Source organism: Sturnira hondurensis, unplaced genomic scaffold (genome assembly GCF_014824575.4).
Source record: "Sturnira hondurensis isolate 20B ecotype Veracruz unplaced genomic scaffold, ASM1482457v3 Scaffold0018725, whole genome shotgun sequence".
In the NCBI taxonomy this organism is placed as follows: domain Eukaryota; kingdom Metazoa; phylum Chordata; class Mammalia; order Chiroptera; family Phyllostomidae; genus Sturnira; species Sturnira hondurensis.
The window spans coordinates 1,051,910-1,071,000 of record NW_028091356.1 but is presented as its reverse complement, the minus strand read 5'-3'; the positions used below and the strand labels follow the sequence as shown (position 1 = coordinate 1,071,000).

The following is a 19,091-nucleotide window of genomic DNA, read 5'->3' as shown; positions in this document are numbered from 1 at the left end:
AAATAAATAAATAGAATCTTAAAAAATAACCACTGCATAGTATTCCATTATACAGATGCATCATAATTTATTTTTTAAAGAATTTATGTATTTACTTTTTTTAGAGAGAGAGAGGAAGGGAAGGAGAAAGAGACAGAGAGAAACATCAATGTGTAGTTGCCTCTCACATGCCTGCTGCCCCCTAATGAAGACCTGGCCCGCAACCCAGGCATGTGCCCTGACTGGGAATCAAACCAGGGACCCTTTGGTTCACAGGCCGGAGCTCAATCCGCTGAGCTACACAAGCCAGGGCACAGATGTATCATAACTTATTTTACCAACTCTCTATCAATGTACATTACACATTGCTTCTGCTTTTTCTAATTATTGCATATACAGTACTATCAAGTACATACATCTTTATGCTCTTGACCAATTATACGTGAGACAAGTTCCTATAGTTGAATCCTATCAAAGGATATTTGAATTTAAAATTTTCATGGCTAGATGTTGCCAGATTGCTCCCCAAAGAGACTACACTACTTTACACTCCCACCAACTATGTGTATAGGACCCCATTTCCCCATACCTTTATGGACAATGGATATGTTATCAAATTATTCATAGTTCCTTGAAATGCTTCAAATTTTCTGTTATCTTCCTGCCCCCACCTTTCCCTCTTTTTAGTTTTCTAGTCCCTCTTGGTTGTCTTCTTCTCTTTTTCGTGAAGGCTGTTCTGTACGTGTTTTCTATGCTGTACTCTTGATTTCTTTCCCTCACTTCTTCAACTCCCTAATTTTTCGTGCTCACAAATTTCCCTTACCGTTTCTCTGCAGCTCGACATAATTCAATAAAAAACACTCTTCCCCTGCTCTCCCAATCTGCTGGCCCTCCTGAACCAAGAAAGAATGTTAATAGGGAAACCTGAAAATCTTTAATCTGAGTCAAAATATCAGATGGAATAAATTCAGCATGGTGTAAATCTGAGGCAAAAAACTGAGAAGAAACCTGCAGTTTCCTTTGTTAGAACTGAATCAGTTATTTCATATTTTATATCCCACACCTGGATTTCCTACCTTTGAATCAATAGTTCATAATTTTTACTCATTACCTTTTTTTGTAGCTAGAATTGGAGTGGAGGCCAAAGTATGGATAGAAGGAAAAAAATCCATAAGTGGCTGATTGAAAAGCAAGAAGAAACGGGCAGGAAGGGTAGAAGTGAAGAGGAAAATTGCAGCTTAGTGGGAAAAAGGCCAACTTTTTAAGTTGTCTGAGAAAAGTTCTTTACTTTTGCTCCATACCACTCCCTTCATTCCTGAGCTCTAAAAACAGAATCACAGGGCAGAATGGGTTAGCGGGTGGGGCAGAGTGGAGAGGGAGTGAAAGTATCCTGTTCCTCCTAATGCAACCCCTGCCCACCCCAACTCCTTATCCAGCAAAGCTCTATCCACCACCAAGAATCAGCTTAATAGAATAAACCACTTAGGGCTGTGGCTCAGAGAAAGTCAAAGACCCCACAATCTCCTTGCCTATTAAGCTTCTTAGAAGTTAGAATGCTACTAAGGAAAGTGATATTGTGGCCAAGCTACTTAGAAAGAAGACAAGGATGCTAAGTTGGGAAGGGGGAGGCCAGTTTGGGGGTTTGTGAGCATCTATCTTAACTAAAGAAATGGGGCAGGGGCTGGACACTGGAGTGGAGCAACAGTAGCGAGCTGTGAGTCCTGCTGCTCTAGCGTGTCTTCAAGTTGAGATAAAAAAGAAGGGCATTTGTAAAATGTACAAGAATCTGGATTTTAAAAAAGTAACTTTTGTTTTTAGGATAAAGGGAAAGTACAGTCTCAAACTTCATGTAAATAATTAGAAAATAAGCAAAATAAAGAACCTGTAACAGTTCCCTCCCAGCTCAAATGTCCCAACGATTCTAGGCACCCTGCCCCCTTCTTGTCCTCTCCCTAATAAAGTTGGCTAAGTAAATGGTTCACAGCCTTGCTGAGTTGCTGGCAAGGCGGAGGCGAAAAACAGAACAAACCAAACTCTTTATCCCAAAATAAAGTCTTGATGGCTCACTGTTCTTCCCCAGGTAAGAAAGAGGTCAGGGTCGAATTCTGGTTATCTCTACCCCATTTCTTTCGGGGTAGTTAAAAACACGGATTATCAGGTGAGCACTAAACATTTTCGCTCCAGCCCCCATTTGACTAAAACCAAGAAGAAAAGATAACATTCCAGGCACCAGCCCCTTAACCTAAGTTGTTTTTTTGTTGTTAGCTATAGGAAGGTCTGTCGCACACCGCACAAACCCCATCAGAGATCGGGGCTCGCCAGACCCACTGAGCCTGCAATGCAATCAAGGGTAGAGGCAGGCGTCAGATCCTGGTTCAGGAGACTTCGAATCTGTGCCCAAGCCCTAGTAATAGCGTCTACTGCTAACACTGATTAAAGGCTCACCTTGTGCCAGGCACCGTCCTTAGACCTCAACTGCATTTTATATTAACTCATTTAATCCCTAAGAGATTGGTACTAGTACTAGTCCCATCTGATTGAGGCATGGAAGGACCAGACGCGTCTGGCCTGTCTCACAGAGACAGCTCTCCTTGAACTGCTGTATCTGCACAGTGCTGACTGCCTCACGGACCGGCACCGCACCACACCGCACCGCGTCTAACCCCCACTATCAAGGGGTATGTTTGACAAAGTTGCTTTTTTTTAAAGGCAATGCAGTAGGTACTGGGAACAGATAGGAGTAAGACACAGTCCCACCCAAGGAACGCACAGTATAGGTGACACAGGCTTGTGTGGGGGCCAAAATAGATGGTGCCTAAGGGCTGCCACACTACAAAAGGCTCTTGCAATTTCTTGGAATATGTGCAAAACCTGACATACATGTGCGAAGTGCTGGGAACTGTGTCCGGCACAAAATCACCAGATACAAGTATTACTCTTATTCTTTTTTTAAAAAAAAAGATTTTATTTATTTATTTTTAGAGAGGGGAAGGGAGGGAGAAAGAGAAGGAAAGAAACAGCAATGTGTGGTTGCCTCTCACACGCCCCCAATGGGGACCTGGCCCGCAACCAAGGCATGTGCCCTGACTAAGAATTGAATCAGTGACTCTCTAGTTTGTAGGCCAGCGCTCAATCCACTGAGCCACAACAGCCAGGGCTACTCCTATTCTTTAAAAAAAAATTTAAATTTAATTTATTGATTTGAGAGAGAAAAATAAAGGGAAGGGTGGGGGGAGAGACAGAATCATCAATCTGTTGTTCCACTTATTTATGCACTCATTGGTTGATTCTTACATGTGCCCTGACCCAGGATTGAACCCACAACCTTGGCTTATCAGGACAATGCTCTAACCAACTGAGCTTCCAGGCCAGGGGCCTGCTCTTATTCTTATTACCTCGAGAATCTGCCCCACAGGCCTCTCTCTCCTGGGGTTTTCCTCCCTCCCATTGACGCTGCAGCCAGATTGTCTTGGTGTGAAGCACATCTCTTGCTTTCATGGGAGTGGGCATATTGCTTAAACATTCAGTGCCTCAGTTTACTCATTTGTAAAATGGAGATAATAACAATACCTGTCTTATAAGGATTAAATAAATGATTTACTGGTAAAGCACTCAGAATAGCATCTGACACATAGAAAGTGCTCAGAAAGTGTTAGCTATTCTTATTAGGAATAGTGCTATGTTCCTGCCTTTGCCCGCAGTCATTTCGCTTGCAATAAAAGGACTGAATTTAAATGTGTCTGGTACGGTTAGTTTAAGGATAGGAAGTCTCTGGGACTAAACAGGAGTAGAACAGTTCCCCTGGGAAGTTGGAGGAATAACCCTGCAACTTGTTAATTAAGATCTTGTTAATGAATCTGCCTGTTAATGGTCCATTAAATAATCACACAGTGAAGTTTACCGCACAAGCAAAGCCTTCTTCAAATGCTTGCTCTTTCCAATCCTCCTGGCCCAGCTCTGACTTCGAAAGATCTCTGCTAAGGGCAAGCCCTCCAAAATCCTTCCAAATCTGACACAGCCCTCTTCGCCTTGTAATGCTGGCCTGTCGCGCAGGGCTATTCTTGCAGCCTAGGAAAGGTCTCTGGGGCAGAAAGCCCTCTGCATCTTGATTCTGCCTACCATTCTTTAGGCTGAGGCATTACACCTCTGAGCCAAAACATTTCCATCCACAAAGTAGAAACAGAGTCACTAGCTCTGGAAACAAAAAATTAACGGTACTCTGAACTTCGCTGAGAAGAAAAGTAGTGGGAATCTAATGAAATTAAATTTCAGCTGAGATGCCCCAGATCTGTAGAGGAAGTGGCCTGTCAACCTACATTCACAAAAAGTCGACAGTAACTTTTGTCTCAGACCACCGAGGGAAACCACGCTGCAGGTGGTGACAGGGAACACAGACTCTTCTGGAGCCCAAGTTCAAGGATGAAACAGCGTGTAAGAGGGCTCCCTCTAGGATGAACACTCAGGTATTTCATGAACTGCTTTCGTCTCCTAGGACCATTCTGCTGTTTAGACAGAAGTTCTTGGAAGGGGCTAGATATGTATTGTTTGTATGTTCTTTGTGTGGTGTGTGCATGGGGGAGGGGGCCTTTACAGGGTTACATTTACATTACAAAACATGCCTGTGTTATCTTTTCTCATTCAACAACCCTATAAGATAGAACAAGGCTTATTTGCCAGCTCCTGTTTTAGCTATGAGTTGCTGGAACTCAGAGAAACAAAACAACTTACCCAAAGTTACACGGCAGTAAGTGACAAGCCAGAGCTTCTGGCTCTGGGCTCTTGTCCTGTCACTGAGCTGTTCGCAATGCCTCTATTTCTAGTCATCACTTCCCACTTGTAAATGAGTCAGGAGGTGCCCAGCCCTGGGTGGTCCTTAAGACTGTGTCAACATGGATAGAGCCAGCATAGCTTGGCCAGAGAAAAGTGGTCTTGGGGTCACTTTTTCTCATAAATATTTTTGAGCCAAGTTGCTACATGAGGAGAAACACTAGATAATCATGCAAGGAGATAGACATGGGCCCAAGAAAGAGGGACAATTCAGTAAATAATTCAATACAATGTGTAAGTGTTTACAAGGAGGGGAGAATGTTGGGGAAAAGACACTATTCCCAAAGCCACAACCAAGGCGGATGAGAGCATCCACTAATGTGCAGGTGTCTGAAGCCACCTGAACGTAGGACCAGGTTCATTTCTGGCCCTGGCAGCTGCCACCAGAAGGGTTAAAGCTTAAGTTAGATTGACAATCTGCAGGTGCCGGTGAGTAATTCTGTCAGAGATTTCTCTAAGGTCCGGCCCTTATTTCTTTACAAACGAGCATTTTGGCATAAGAAAGCTTAAGGGCTGGGGAAGAGGAGAGAGGAGGCTGGCAAAAAACCCCTCTGCAGCCCCTTTTGGGCCGTGTAACAGCAGTGAGAAGACAAGCTGGCTGGCGCCCCAAGGAGCACCAAAGCACAACCGGCCTCCCTCACATCTGGCTAAGCACCGTGAACCCCTCCGCTGGGCTGCCTCATAACTACAATATTGCACCAAGAATGGGGCTGTGTGAGCATATACAGTCAGCTGATCAGCAATCAGGGAGGAAAACTGAAAGAACCCAAGGAGGAGCAGAGGCAAAGGGAAGAACTAGAGGCAGCTGGACAGGAGACTGGAGAAGAAAGGAGACTATACAAGAAAGGCATTGTCATGAGCAGACCCAGCGTCTTTATTCAGACCATTTCCGGGCTCCTGGGTGGAATCCCAGACTTTTCCTCTCCACTCACCTAGTCCTAACTCCCCTTCCTCCAAGGTCATACTCCTCCTCTGAGAAAAGCTGCTCCTGAGACTCTCACCCAAGATGAGTGATTCATAAACTGGCTTCCTAAACTTACAAATTTCCAGGCCATAGTCTCCGTGATTCTGATTAGGAGATCTGAGGTGGGCCCTGGGAATCTGCAATATGAAGAGCTTTCTCCACCCGACCCTCCTCCACCAGTACTACAAGTGACCTAGAAGCAGCTGGTCCTAGATTACATTTTAAGAACTCTAGCCCTGGGGGATTACTCCTTCTCCTGAAGCTCCAGAGTCCTTATTTTCTGTGGTTTTTTTTGTATTATCGTTTCTTTTTCATATATATACTCACCTTAACCATAAGGCCCTCAAGAAGAGGAAGTTTCATCTCCCACTTCTCTGGTGCCCCTGCAACAGCACTGAGCACAGTGCTCCACACACAGGAGCTCAGGAAATGCTGTGGATGCAGAGAGGTGACGACGATAAGGAGGCCAGGGGCAGGAAAACCACAAGAGGAATGGCAGCGCACAGAGGCACTGGCTGGAAGGAACTGTTTCTAGTAGGCCTCCGTGTGCCAGGCTGGAGCAACAGTTTCTTTCTCTTTTTCCCTCTTCAATAGTCTTGGCACTACACACCTACCCTCCCTCACGAAAGTCAAGCCTGGGCAACACACCTCCCACTGGAAACTCGGCCAAGAAATCCTGCCAAGAATACCGGGTGCTATGTGGCTTGGTTGAATGGCTCAGGGACGACTCTAGGTCCTGAAAGCTATCAGGTCTCTGTTCAGGGCAGAGTACAGAGCTGAGTGAGAACTTCAGTGAAGCGACCAGGGCTCTCGATCTACCTCACTAGACAGCCGTAGGGTAACGGCCTTCCTTCACTTCAGCAAACATTTCCTGTGTGTCCACTTCTCATCAAGCATGGTTCTGGTTGCTCATAAGATGTCCTATGTTGCCACAAAATAGCTCATGGTGACTGATCTTCAGAAAGTGACTTTATAAGCAAGGCCGTATATAATGTTGGGTCTCATAAACATATAAGTATCAAATGGACATTCTCAAGAATACCTGGCTATGGGATGAAGTGCTATAGAGATCTGAGGTCAGGCTTCAGGTCCTGGAAGAGAGAAACTCTATTCTTACTTTATCATGAGAAATCCTTGGAAGCTCTGCAGTTCTTTCTTCCACTCTCAGGTGCCATACTTTGTCCAGAAAAGCAAACGGCCACATCTAGCCCCTTTGAATAAGGAACTCCTTCTTATTTCATATATCAGTTAAAAAAGTCACTTGTGTCAAGGAGCCAGAAAGCTATCCGTGACTCTTAGCCAAGATCAGGCGCTCCTACTTCTAACCCCATGGCATTATTATTCTTCCCCATGATAGTACTCTTCACAATATCCTGCAGTTGCTCACTAAATATTAAACTACAGTAAGGCAGGGGACTATAATCTGTCTTGCCTATCATCATACCCTCAGAACATAGCATGATGCCTAGAGCAATGCAGGTATTCAGTAAATACTGGATACATGGTCAAATGTATTAATGAGTACATCATACTCTCTACTAAGATAGAAACTTAATCACACCTCACATACTCTGCCACAGTTTTAGCCACATCGCCACCAATAAACACCTAAGATGAAGCAGGACTGTTCCCTCTAAAGTACCACTATCGGACGGAGGTAGAACTGAGGCTCGCAGGATCACCCCAATATGGACTCCAGAAGGCACCTCCTGTGAGCAAAGATGGACACAACACTCTGAAGTCAATACAATGTCACCAAGAGCCTGAGAGTTGCCAGCCATAAGCCACAATGCCAGCTCTGTCACAGACTTGATGCTAAGATCTCTCACAGGTCACTCAACCTTTCATAGGCCGAGCTTTTTCACTGGATCTTTCGGCAGCAGGTACTCTCTCTCTCAATGAAGACCAAGGACAATAAAGTCTACGCACACCATGACGGGAGGCTGGAAGAAGAGGGCAGGCGGCGTTTGCAGTAAGACACCTCTGTGGTCAGGAAAGGGTTAAGCCCACCCGTCTGTCTGGGATCTCTTACCCGTAAATCAGCCTTGACTGCTGCTCAGTTTGAATGAAGCCCCACCAGGTTGGCCTGTCAGGAAGGAAGCCCATGCGTCCAGACTTTTGTTGTTGTAAGGATTTTTTTAAATTTTACTGCTCAGGAAGGAAGCTGAAGCCTAGGCTCTAACTGCAGTCCTGCTGATTACTCACCCTAGCATGTGCTGTTCCTCACCTATCTACATCTTAGACCCCACGTTTTCTTTTCCTAGAATTCCTTCATAACTATAATTTAGGCATTTGGGCCTAAATCCCAGACTTCCCCTCTTCTTTAGAAACTAAAAATTAACATAGCAGTTCCCTTCCTACCTCCCACGCACTTTTGTGTCTGTATGTGGCAAAGACTGGAGATAGGGAGAAAGGAAAAGTAGGTGCTCTATGACCTAGAGACACTTTGCCCCCAGCAGTGAACGGAGGCCCTTCTCTCAAACGAATTCATGAGAGGACTGACAGGGATTGAGGTATTGGGCAACTTGCCTCCAATGGCTATTTCTGCTACACACATTCGTGAACAGAAGACTTTTCAAACGTGAACCACTGTACTTAAATAACAGGCAGAAATCCAAGGTCCTCAAGCAGAGGGTCCGTCTTTCCCACTCCCATCCTACTTCCCACCTCTCCCACTGACGTGTAGAGTCATTCTCTAGTATTCCCAAGCCCCATGGGGCTTCTTCTCTACAAAGAGAGAAACACTGAGTTTATTTGTGCGCTCAGGGTAATGAACAGCCCTCTTTTACTCCTAAGAGAATGCACACAGACACTATGGAAGAGGCCCATCCCCGCCCAACCCTCCCCTTCCCCTGCTAATCCCTCCTCTGCAGCGCCCCCAGCTCAGTCCCGCGGCCGTATTTCTCCCCTGACCTACAAGGCCCCTTCAAGCCCCACCCTAAGCCTCCCCCAAGCAGAGACCATCCATCATGCTGTGGGACTGTGACACGCACAGATGGGGGAAGGTTCACAGATTTTTCTCACATAGGCAAGAGGGTAAAAGTGCCTGTATAACTTAAAACCGAAGGACATACTTGAAACTCTGGGACTTTGAATTCTAATAGTACTCAAATACCATTATAGCAAATCTGATTATGTTTAACCCAAATCTCTATTACACACAAATTCTAATGGCCCATTTACTCCAACAGTATCTGTAATACAAAATTCCAGAATAAAAAAATACGATAAGATTTTCTAACCTGCTCCACTGCCTAGACAGCTAACCTTAGTCAAGCCTCTTTCTGACTCAGAGAGAGATGCGGTTTCTTTAACTCTAATACTACCTTGCTTCTAAATACAATGAAGACTGTAGGTCAGAGGAACACCAGGGCTCACCCTGGCGGATGGATAATAATGAAGGGAGGTAAAGCAGCTGGTTATCACAGAAAAAGGCTCTGAGCTTTTCTCCCTCCCTCTTTGCCATAAGGCAGGAGTGTGTGAAAGGATCCTTCATACATGCTAGTTGTTAATGACCCTGTGTTGGGCTATATCAGCGCTTCTAACAACGAAGATTATACCACCAGATTGTCCACGAAGTAATAATAGTCATTATGTATTTGCATGTGTGAGGAACTGTTCTAACCATTATCTGTGCATTGAATCTCATTCAGTCCTTCACAACAATCCTTTAAGGTCGTATAATTCCCACTTTACAGGTGAGAATACTGAGGCCCAGGAAGGTTAAGTAATTTGCCCAAGGTCACAGAGCAAGTAAGCTAAAGGGTCAGATTTTTATTCCAGAGGCTGAACTCATAACTACTACATACATGATATTGCCTCCCTGCCTTTGATCTGAAACATATTCAAGTTGTAGCTCAAAGGAACAAATACAGCATTTAGTCTGTATTTATTATGCTAGACCACTCTTACTCGGTTTGAATCAAACCCCCCAAAAGCAAGGTCAAATGAGAGCAATATAGGATTAGCTGGCACCTAAATGAGAATCATACACCTGAAGATCAAGCAAAGGTCTCTCTGGGCTGGCCCTCTCCCCCTCCCTACATCTTTCTGACCGTCTGCTGCTCTAAGATGGATGCAGAGCCGTAAGTCTCGGCCTGCAAATGAATTTCAGTGGAAAAAGACAACCCCTGTCTGGTGAGTCACACTCAGGCTTACTGAGCTTGATTTCTCATGAGACTGTACCAAAAGGTTCCTTCTTCACACACACAGCTCTAGACTGTCCTAAAGCTTGTGTCCACTAAACAGAATGTGCTGGATGAGCACCAGGTCTTCCCTCAAAAATATAACTTTCCTCTACTCTAGGTCATCTTCAATCAGAAAACATTCTACAGACAAAATGAACGGTCGAATGTCTGAACCGCCGGATGATTCTATGTGTCTACAAAGCCCCCACATCACTCATCTGGTTCCAGCTTCAACCAGGATGCAGGTAGGAGCTCTCTTCCCTAAAACACACACCAAAAGCAGATCCATGTTGGTGGACTCCATGATGGGGGCTATAATGCTATGGGAGACGTTGGGGGGCAGAACAGACTCCGATCTTAGGTTTCTAGAGAGTGGGGGGGAAAGCAAGCTTTAGATTATTTTTTAAGTTATGATTTTTTCAGTAAACAAAATAAATGACAAAGTAAGTCTATACTTGAGAAAAGTAATTTCACTAAAGTCTTGAAAAACTCCCCACCTGCCTTCGTCATTATCAGACCTCAAGGCATAAATAAATTCTTCCTGTCCATAAACAGCCATGCCTTTGGGATAGCAGTCTCAGAGATATTATCCAGTGCAATGATGGAGAGTGGCAAATTGATAAAAACTTAAGGTAAAAAATAGATTATAATCATCACCATCAATTTATTCAATACTCAACTAACACTGAACCCTTTCATAGGACTGTCACAAATGCAAGAAAAAAATTTAACACTAAGACTAAAATGTGATAGAAAAGTCTGATCTATTGAATAAGGCTGGAAGGGAATAAATTATTCCTGTTTATTTAGCATCTACCAGGTTTACGGATTCATACCACAGCCTATCATGTTGCCAGGCCTAACCCCATAGGTTTCAATTCAGGATCTCTTCCCGGCAAAGGTCTGAGAGAGAAAGTAGGTGAAAGTTCTTTTGCAGAAAAATTCTCCTTGCTCCAAAGTTAGAGAGACATTTACAAATCCCCACCCTTTGAGGTTACAAAGGATAAAAACACACTGCTTAACAACAATGTCACAACTTAAATGGTATTTTTTTTAAAATTAGGGCATTTTAGCTAATATATAGCAATAAGTTATCCTTAAGTCTATAGTTTATCTCTTCTTAAGAGGGTAAAACAGCACTGAAAATGCCATTAAATTGTTGGAAGAGTATATTCAAATCCAAAAATTGTCATTTTGGTGCTAAAATCATGTGGGTTTTACAAAAAAATCATCATTCTAAAACCCACATATTTATAAAGAGTGCATTGCAACCTGTGCTCTGGTATTTACCTACCAGACAGATGTGGCTAGTAACAGCTAAAATATGAAGAAACAGTATAAAAATATAACTATTAAATGTCACTCCAGATCCTGAGTATTTACAAAGAATACATTTCAACGTGCTAATATTCGTTAACTAGATGGGTATAATTAATAAGGGTTAAAAATAAGAAAAAGCAATATAAAAACAATTCTATTTTTCAGTTTCCTTTCCCCTTTCCTCCCCCCTTTCCCCCTAATGAGCAAAAGGGGTGGGGAGGGAGAGCAACATTTGTTATTTGGATACAATGTGTGTGTTTTTTGTTTTCAAACAAAAAAGGGCCACCAAATAATCAACCGGGGGCCGCTGACCGGAAGACAGCCCCGGAAAACTTCCCGTGGGAAGAGTTCCAGAAACTGCCCAGACTCGAACGCGCCCCGCTGTGCTGGCCGCGAGCCTCCGCGGTCAGAGGCTGCCGCGACTCGCCTCGCCCGAACGCCAGCCGTCCTCGGATTCCCGAAGCCCTGGACTTGGGAAGCGTCCCTCGGAACGTTTTACGGACTTGGATTGCAGGATGGGGAGGGCATTTCGAATCCACACGAGAAACCTCCAAGTCCGTTAGTGCCTAGAGAACAGCCAGCTCCAGACGCGAGGACACGTCCATCCTCCCTCCGCCGCGCGCCCTGGGCTCTCCCCACCGCCGCCTGCCCCCACCCCTCGCCTGTGCCCCCGGGGACTGCCCACCCGCCCACCTGCACCTCCCGCCGGGCCCCGCGGCGCCCCGACCTCCGCGGGGGTGAGCCCCCTCCCGGATCGCCCTTCTCCTGGCCCCACTCTGTCTCTGCCGCTCAGGCGACGTCCAGGAAACCTAACCAGGGCTCGGTTAGGAGTGCGACTCGGGCGAGGAACGTGGAGGGCGGGGCGGGGCGCGGGTTGCGGACCAGGCCTGCCCTCGGTCCGGGCCGCAGGCAGCGGCGCTGGGCCCGCCTGGGGCAGCGCCGGGAGTTGTCCCGCAGCCTCCCAGTCCGGCTGTGCGACGGCGAAGTCACCAACATTTGTGGAACCACTTGAAAGCCATCTCGGTGGCGGAGGCTGGGGGGTCTCTTTCATGCGAGCCAACGGGGCCCACTATGTGGTCCGTCCTCCCCTGGCCCGGCCTCGCGCCTCTCCGCGCCCCCCTCCCCCAGACGATCAATTACCAGCCACCCTTCTGCCGGGAGCGGCCAGGGGCAGGCTGGCGGCCGTGAGGAAACGGCAGCCTGGATCACTTCTGCATGACAATTGATGGGAGGGAGGGCGCAAGGCGGGGAGGGAGGACGGCTGCGGTGTCCGTTTTCTCACCATGGTGATTAGGCATTCCGGCCGTGCGAGGAGGCAGCCGCCGACCAGAGCGGCGCGGCGTGGAGAGAGGACGGGGAAGAGAGCGAGGGCCGGAGCGGGAACGAGCCCAGCCGCGGGGCGGGCGGGCGGGCAGAGCGCTGAGCCAAGCCAGGCCAGCTGGCTCTGCAGCCATCAGGGACTGCTCCCGTCCAGCCCGGCCCCACTTTAGCTGTGCAAACATTTCTTTATCCCAACAAGACAATTAAACCCAGCAGCATGAAAAGGAGTCTCCATGACTGTGTTGGGAGTGAACAACCAAACACATCACAGGAGTTCTTAAAAAGGGTCTCCGGGAGAAGCCAGGGTGCAGCTGAGCAGCAATGGGGCTAGTCTGGGCAGGCAATACAGAGAAAACCATCTGACCCATCGGGGTCTGCTGACCCTCTCACAGTGGTCATATGAATCAGCTACAGTCCAGTTCAGCCTGGTGACCTGAGAACTCCAGACATTTCTTTCCAGCAACAGCAGTTTTCCTAAAAGCTCAGATTAGGGTCCCTGCCCACCCCAGTCCCAGAGCCCTTGGGAAGCATCCCCACTAACAACACCACTATGATGATGTAGCTGACCCTCTTCTTTCTGGGCTGACCTGGGCCTATGTACCCACTATGTTTGATTCTTAGAACACAGGGTCTTAAATGATACATGCCCTTGTAAGACACATTCTCAGGGCTTTTGGGACCTGAGAATGCAAGTAGGACATCCTGGAGCTGCTGTGAATTACCAGTTTCCTGCCTACCTGTGAATCTGCCCGACCACAGGGAAGGGCCAAGGAAAGAGGGCCACTTGTGGTCAGTGCCCAGTGCCCATTCCTGAGGTAAGCCAGAAGGCAGGGCCAGTCATCACTCCACATGAGCATTTCTGGTCCCTCTCAACCCTCGAGTAAGCATGCATATGGGCCAACTCCAATTTGGGCTGAGTGGATTGACTGGCAGGCTAGCCAAAGACTGTGTCACCCAGGCGGACATCTAGGCACAGGGGTGGCCCGAAGAGAATAATGAGGAAATGCACAAGATGAGAGCCAGAATGCCAAAGGGGTAGTAAATGTATAGATTCTAGTACAAGGCAGCAGACAATACTTATCTTCCCTTTGTTGGAAAGTTTCCTTAATGAGGAAATGTTTATTTTAAAAGCCCTGGGAAACATAGCTGTAGACACTTCATATGTAAGACACACGTGGACTGTTTGTAATTGGCCCATAAATTTTTGCGTCATTTCCCTGGACAAGGAGCCCTGGGAGACTGGTTCAGGGAGTGACAATAAACAGGAGTTACCTCAGTCCCCTCCTGGGGAATCACGTATCCTCCACGAGCGGCTTCTCCCAAAATACTGCTCCCTTTTTCCAGGGCAAACAAGTCGGTCCTGGAGAGCAAAGGCTTCTTTTTCCCATAGAGCCCAACACCTACCTCGGGAACCACCTGGGATGCCAGGTAGATGAACAGGCAAGCAAACAGGAATCATTTACTAGGAGAGACAATACTTTACCCAAATAGCTACATTTCTTTCTACAAAAACGCATATTTAATAACAAAAGAAATCCTGCCTATCAACACCCAGACTGAAGGCAAGAACACATGCACATTACACCGTCTGCAGGCCCCTCTCTCAGATGCTCTCACAGGGGAACGTGTCTGCATATGGGTGTAGTGTGTGAGCAGGGGCGGCTGCGACAGTAAAAACTGTCAGTGTTTCCACTGTAACATCGAGTTTTCATTGACCTAAAACTCAGAAAACTTCTACTCTGTTTAAGGGACACACACATGCCAGTTACCCTCCCTCACTTCCCTCCACAAAAAAACCCCAAAAACCCTAGAGCTAAATGCTTCTTTAGGAGTTTTACTGCTGCATTTAATTAAAACATTTTTAATATTTTATGAAAAAAATGTATGTATATGAAGAGAACTGAAAAATGAGTCAGCCATATCAGAAATTAACTCTAAGATTTTAAGAATAAAAAACTAAAATAGATATGGTTTATGTTATATTATATTATATTGGCAGTCTAGGCGAAAGACACTTAACCTATTCCTTTGCTCTTTGGAACACTTTCTATCCTCTCTCTTCCAGCCTTCCCATCCCCCTCTCTGCCCCATCTGCCCCTCAGGCTCTCCCTTTGGAAGCGGTCTTACATACTGTCACTCGATTATCTGAGAAATATTACTTATTTCAGAACGGTTCTGGAGGGAGGACCTGAAAGGCATCTAGTGGGAATAATCAGGCCTTCTAACGGCCCTTAAATATGTATTTACATAAAACAGACCATAAATATTCTGACACACAGCGGCATATGACAGGAGCCCAGAAAGCTGCTGCAGACTTAGTCACAGTGCCTCTTCAACCCTTCCGTACAGAAAGATGTTTCTCCAGCCTCCCAAACACTTAAAATCAAAAACACAGATGCTACGCAGTACAACCCTGCGGCGGCTGCTGCACTGCCCAAGAAAAAGAAGGAGAAAAGAGCACAGATCCAGGGTTATCACCGGGCAACAGTCTCTTCTTCACTTTGTACCTTTTTTTTTGTTGAAGATTAGTCCCAAATAGGACTCCAGAAAATACTGTGGGTGTACAAACACCCCCCCCACGCATACCTATAGGCTGAATATTTGTGTAAGAGAAAAAGAGAGAACACAAACTACTATCTAAAGGAAGAATATTTTAAACAGAGGGAGAATGGGCTGCAATTTATGTAACAGTACAATCTGAAATAAAGAAGTTTCCCCACCCTTCTGATCAGAATCTCATTAATTTCAAGGTCAGAATCCCATTTCACTTTGGGAGACAGACTCATTTAATTTTTCTCCACCCAGGCGTATTCCTGTGTGAGGGATCCATCTCCATGGGGGATGGCACCACCACACAATGCAAACCAGGCAACCAGAAGAGTTATGGCTTTGACACTCGGAGGGGAATGGATGTCCACATCTATGAGTTCTGACTTGACTAACAAGCCTCCTCCTGCTCTGGGGGCATGATACAGGTTTGGGCTAAAAAGATAGAAAAATGGAGACAAGCTGGATCTGTTAAGAGTAAAGAAAGGAATCTTTATCTGCGGATGTTACTTTATGGCATATTAGTTTTGAGAGGATTTCATTTTCAACTTGTGTTCTTGGAGGAAATGGGGGCAGAATTGGTCACACCCTAATCCAGAGCAATTTTAGCCAGAGGTCAGATTGCAGCCAGCCTTGATCACTTGCATACTGACACATGAAAACTAAATTAACTAAAATAAAACAGGCCAACGCAAAGCCGGTCCCTGTTCAGCAGGTACACCCCAAACTGGGGTCATCACACACACATCAGCTGTCCAGGAAGGGAAGAGGTAGAAGAGGAACTAAAGCAAAAGTGGGAGCGCACCCTGGCAGTTGTCTGTCGCAGAGAAGCCTTCTCCCTTAAATGGGGAGGTCTCGGGCTTACAGACGCTGACATAAAAGACACACTCGCAACATATTTCAAAACCAAAGAGCGATGGATTTACAAGACAGGTTGATTTTATGATGACTTTTATTGAAAAGGTACGCTGGGTTTAGGCAGAGGCCTTTGAGCGCAGGAAAGTTAACACAGTGCCTAATGCAAGGAGACAGCCTGAGGAAGCAGTGCCGACAGGGGAGAGGGCTGCAATGTCTCTATTACTCTCCTCGGCATCATAAAGAGAAGAGAAAGAAATGCCATTCGTGTTGGCAGTTAGAGAGGATGGGAGCACAAAAAAATAGAGAAGAGGGGAAAGCAAACCTCAGATGTAGTTTTTTTTAAGAAAACAAAATGAAGCAAATCTTAGAACAAAGGGTTGGGCAGAAAAACACCCTCAGTTCATACATTTTCACCAGGCTTGAAGAAAACTGCTCTGTCTACCCACAGCCCCAAAGCTTCAAAACACAACTATTTTCTGATGATATTACATTAAACGAGGAGATCACAGGATTCCGTAGTCCTCGTCTACAAGTTCCAAATCAAGATTTAGGGAGGGCAGCCGGAGCCCAGCAAGGCACTTGGAGAGCACGAGAAAGCTGGTCCGTAAGCAGAAATTCCTAACAGCTGTGAACATCAGCTATCGGGCAGCCACACAGGCCAGCCGTGTCTAGTCCTCAAAGTGAGCCCCAGGATAAGCACCCAGCAAACCTGTGAAATCCCAAGAGAAGTCGGCTTTCTAGCCTTGCAATTGCAAAGAAAATACAGCTGTTTGAAATGCTTTATGGTGATTGACGACACCTTTGTCCTGCTTTGAAAAATAGCCTGATGTGGACAAGGGCTGAGAGTTGGGACAATAAATTCATGTGGAGTCTACTGGATGTGATACAATGGAAAAGCTAAAATACAATACTGAGATCAGAGAAACATAATGAGGATAGCAAAGAGAAGAGGGGTGGATGAGTTTGTTCAGGCCCCCAAATTCCCTAGGAACCTACATTTCCAGCGAAATGACATTCACTCCAGTACCTTTATGGTACCCATCTTCACTCCAGAGTCCCCAGGGAATAAGCCAATCGCACCCTGGAGAGAAAGGCAGTGTGGAGGTCAACTTGCCTCTGGCTACCTTCAGAAAAACATTTCCTACAGAACACTCAATGCTTACCAACAGAGACAAGTAAATGTTAGTCTTCCCCAGCTATGGCATGGGAAGGAATTGGCCCTTCCCATTACTAGGAGCAGGAGAAAGGCCACCAACCTGTTGAACACTACCAACGGGCAGAGCTCACTGGGGGTTGGGAGGGCTCACGCCGAAGTACTTACATCTGTCATTCCGATCCTCTGGGCTAGATGAGGCTTCTCGATCCGAAATGAGGCCAGAGACAGCAAAAATCTTCTTCCCAGTGTCATCAACCTTAAGTGAACCGGGGGAGCTCGATGGCAGCTGAGTCCCAAAGTCATATTCCTTGCCATCTGCATCTGAGAAGCGTAAGTGGGGAGACTCTGTGTCATGGCAGTTCTTCAGTCTCTTGGCTGGTGTGAAAGCTGACTGATAACTCTCCCTGTCCTCAGTGGAAGCAAAGGGACGGAAAGCTCCCACACCACTGTGATTCAGCATGCTGATTGGAGTACAATCTAGGTTTGGGGGAGCAAACTGGGGGTGGAGATGTAGTAAAGAAGGGGGAAAATCACGATTGGCAAAAGTGCCCGGCACCCCACCCTGCCGATGGTACATGGAGGCAAAGGTGTAGGAACCGTTGGTGAATGGAATATGCACGTCCTTGTCTACTGAGACAGGTACACCGAAGGGTCGTGGCTGCTGACAAGGGATGGAAGCATCGCGGCTGGCCTCAGCCGTGGACGCCAGAACCATCAGTGCTGGGGATGCCAGCGGGTTGGGGAGGTAGGTCGAGTTCTCCATCTTGAAGGCTGCCCGGTGTAAGTCCATTGGAGTTTCTTCCTATGGCCCGTGTCACACAGAAGCAGTCTTCCCCGGGAGGGAGGCTGAGCGGCACCTTGGATCAGGGCAGGGAATGTTACTGGGGAATCATCCCCTTCTACGACCTGAAGAAACGGCAAAGAGAAAAAATGGGGGGGTGGAGGTTAGGGGGAGGAAAAAATAGGAAACCCCGAGTGACTGAAACACCATCCTTCTGGCTTACAGATGCTCGGGCAAGAGACACCACAGGCTTTAGGAGTGAGTGGGCAGCAGCATCAGACCATTTTCATTCAGGAAAATCAATAGACAACTTACTGTGATGTACGCGTAGCTGACTTTGGTCCCTACACGTTCCGGGTGAAATGCGCCTGAGCCCAGCAAAGGAAAAAAAATCATAAAACCTCCACATACAATATTCCCTGAGCAAATGAGCTTTGGAAGGCCAAGTCACCCAGTAGGTTAGGTGGGGTCTATATTTTAAAGGGCTCCCTCCTGCATACACCACTCATGGCAGGCCCGGTGTTTAAACAGAGACCAGGATCTACCTCCACGGCCCTTATGTAGTGTGAGTCTCCAATTCGTCTCCCTTAACGATGCCCTCACCCTGAAAAGTCCCTAAAGCAAGCACATCTAGACCATGAACATCTGTACATGTTAGGCAGTACAAATGGTGTGTGTGGACAAACCACACACATTGGCACATACATAAACACACATCTTCACGCATCGTCTGAGACTGTTTCCAGAAGATGTGCCATACACCCCATTCTGAACACACAGGCTTTCTTCTCTTCTGAGAAGAAACAAAACCTTCATCAATAAAATGCCCGGTGGCTCTGAAAATGTTTAAAAGCGTAATGGGTGCCTCGGGCACATGTTCTCTTACAGCGTCTGTCTTTCAGGGGCAGCAAAGAATGGATCGGTGAGTCTAGTTACTAATGCACTCACTCTTAAGTAGATTTGTAAACTGCCTTGAATTTGCCATTAACATTTAGAGCAAAATGTAAACAAAATTTCTGACTTATTTTGCTCTGCTTGTTGGCCCAGTCAGAGCTGATGCCCAGTGAAGGCCCCTGGAACGAATTGGAGTTCGAGGAGACTTCTTTCAATTTCTCTTTTAAATTTAGGTTGCACATTGTCACAGCCATTGAT

The 19,091-nt window shown here is 46.3% G+C and overlaps 1 protein-coding gene across 2 annotated transcripts in view; it reads right to left on the bottom strand.

Annotated features, from left to right (window-relative positions):
* Positions 1-17,998, bottom strand: part of RNF220 (ring finger protein 220) — a 222,941-nt gene extending 204,943 nt beyond the window's left edge. The window contains exon 1 of one of the 2 annotated variants that reach the window (XM_037069664.1): positions 17,324-17,998. In XM_037069664.1, coding sequence (XP_036925559.1) covers positions 17,324-17,948 — 625 coding nt within the window. In that variant the 5' untranslated portion in view covers positions 17,949-17,998. The remainder of the gene's footprint in view (positions 1-17,323) is intronic. The other variant, XM_037069665.1, reaches the window with a different exon arrangement.
* Between the last annotated feature and the right edge of the window lie 1,093 nt (positions 17,999-19,091).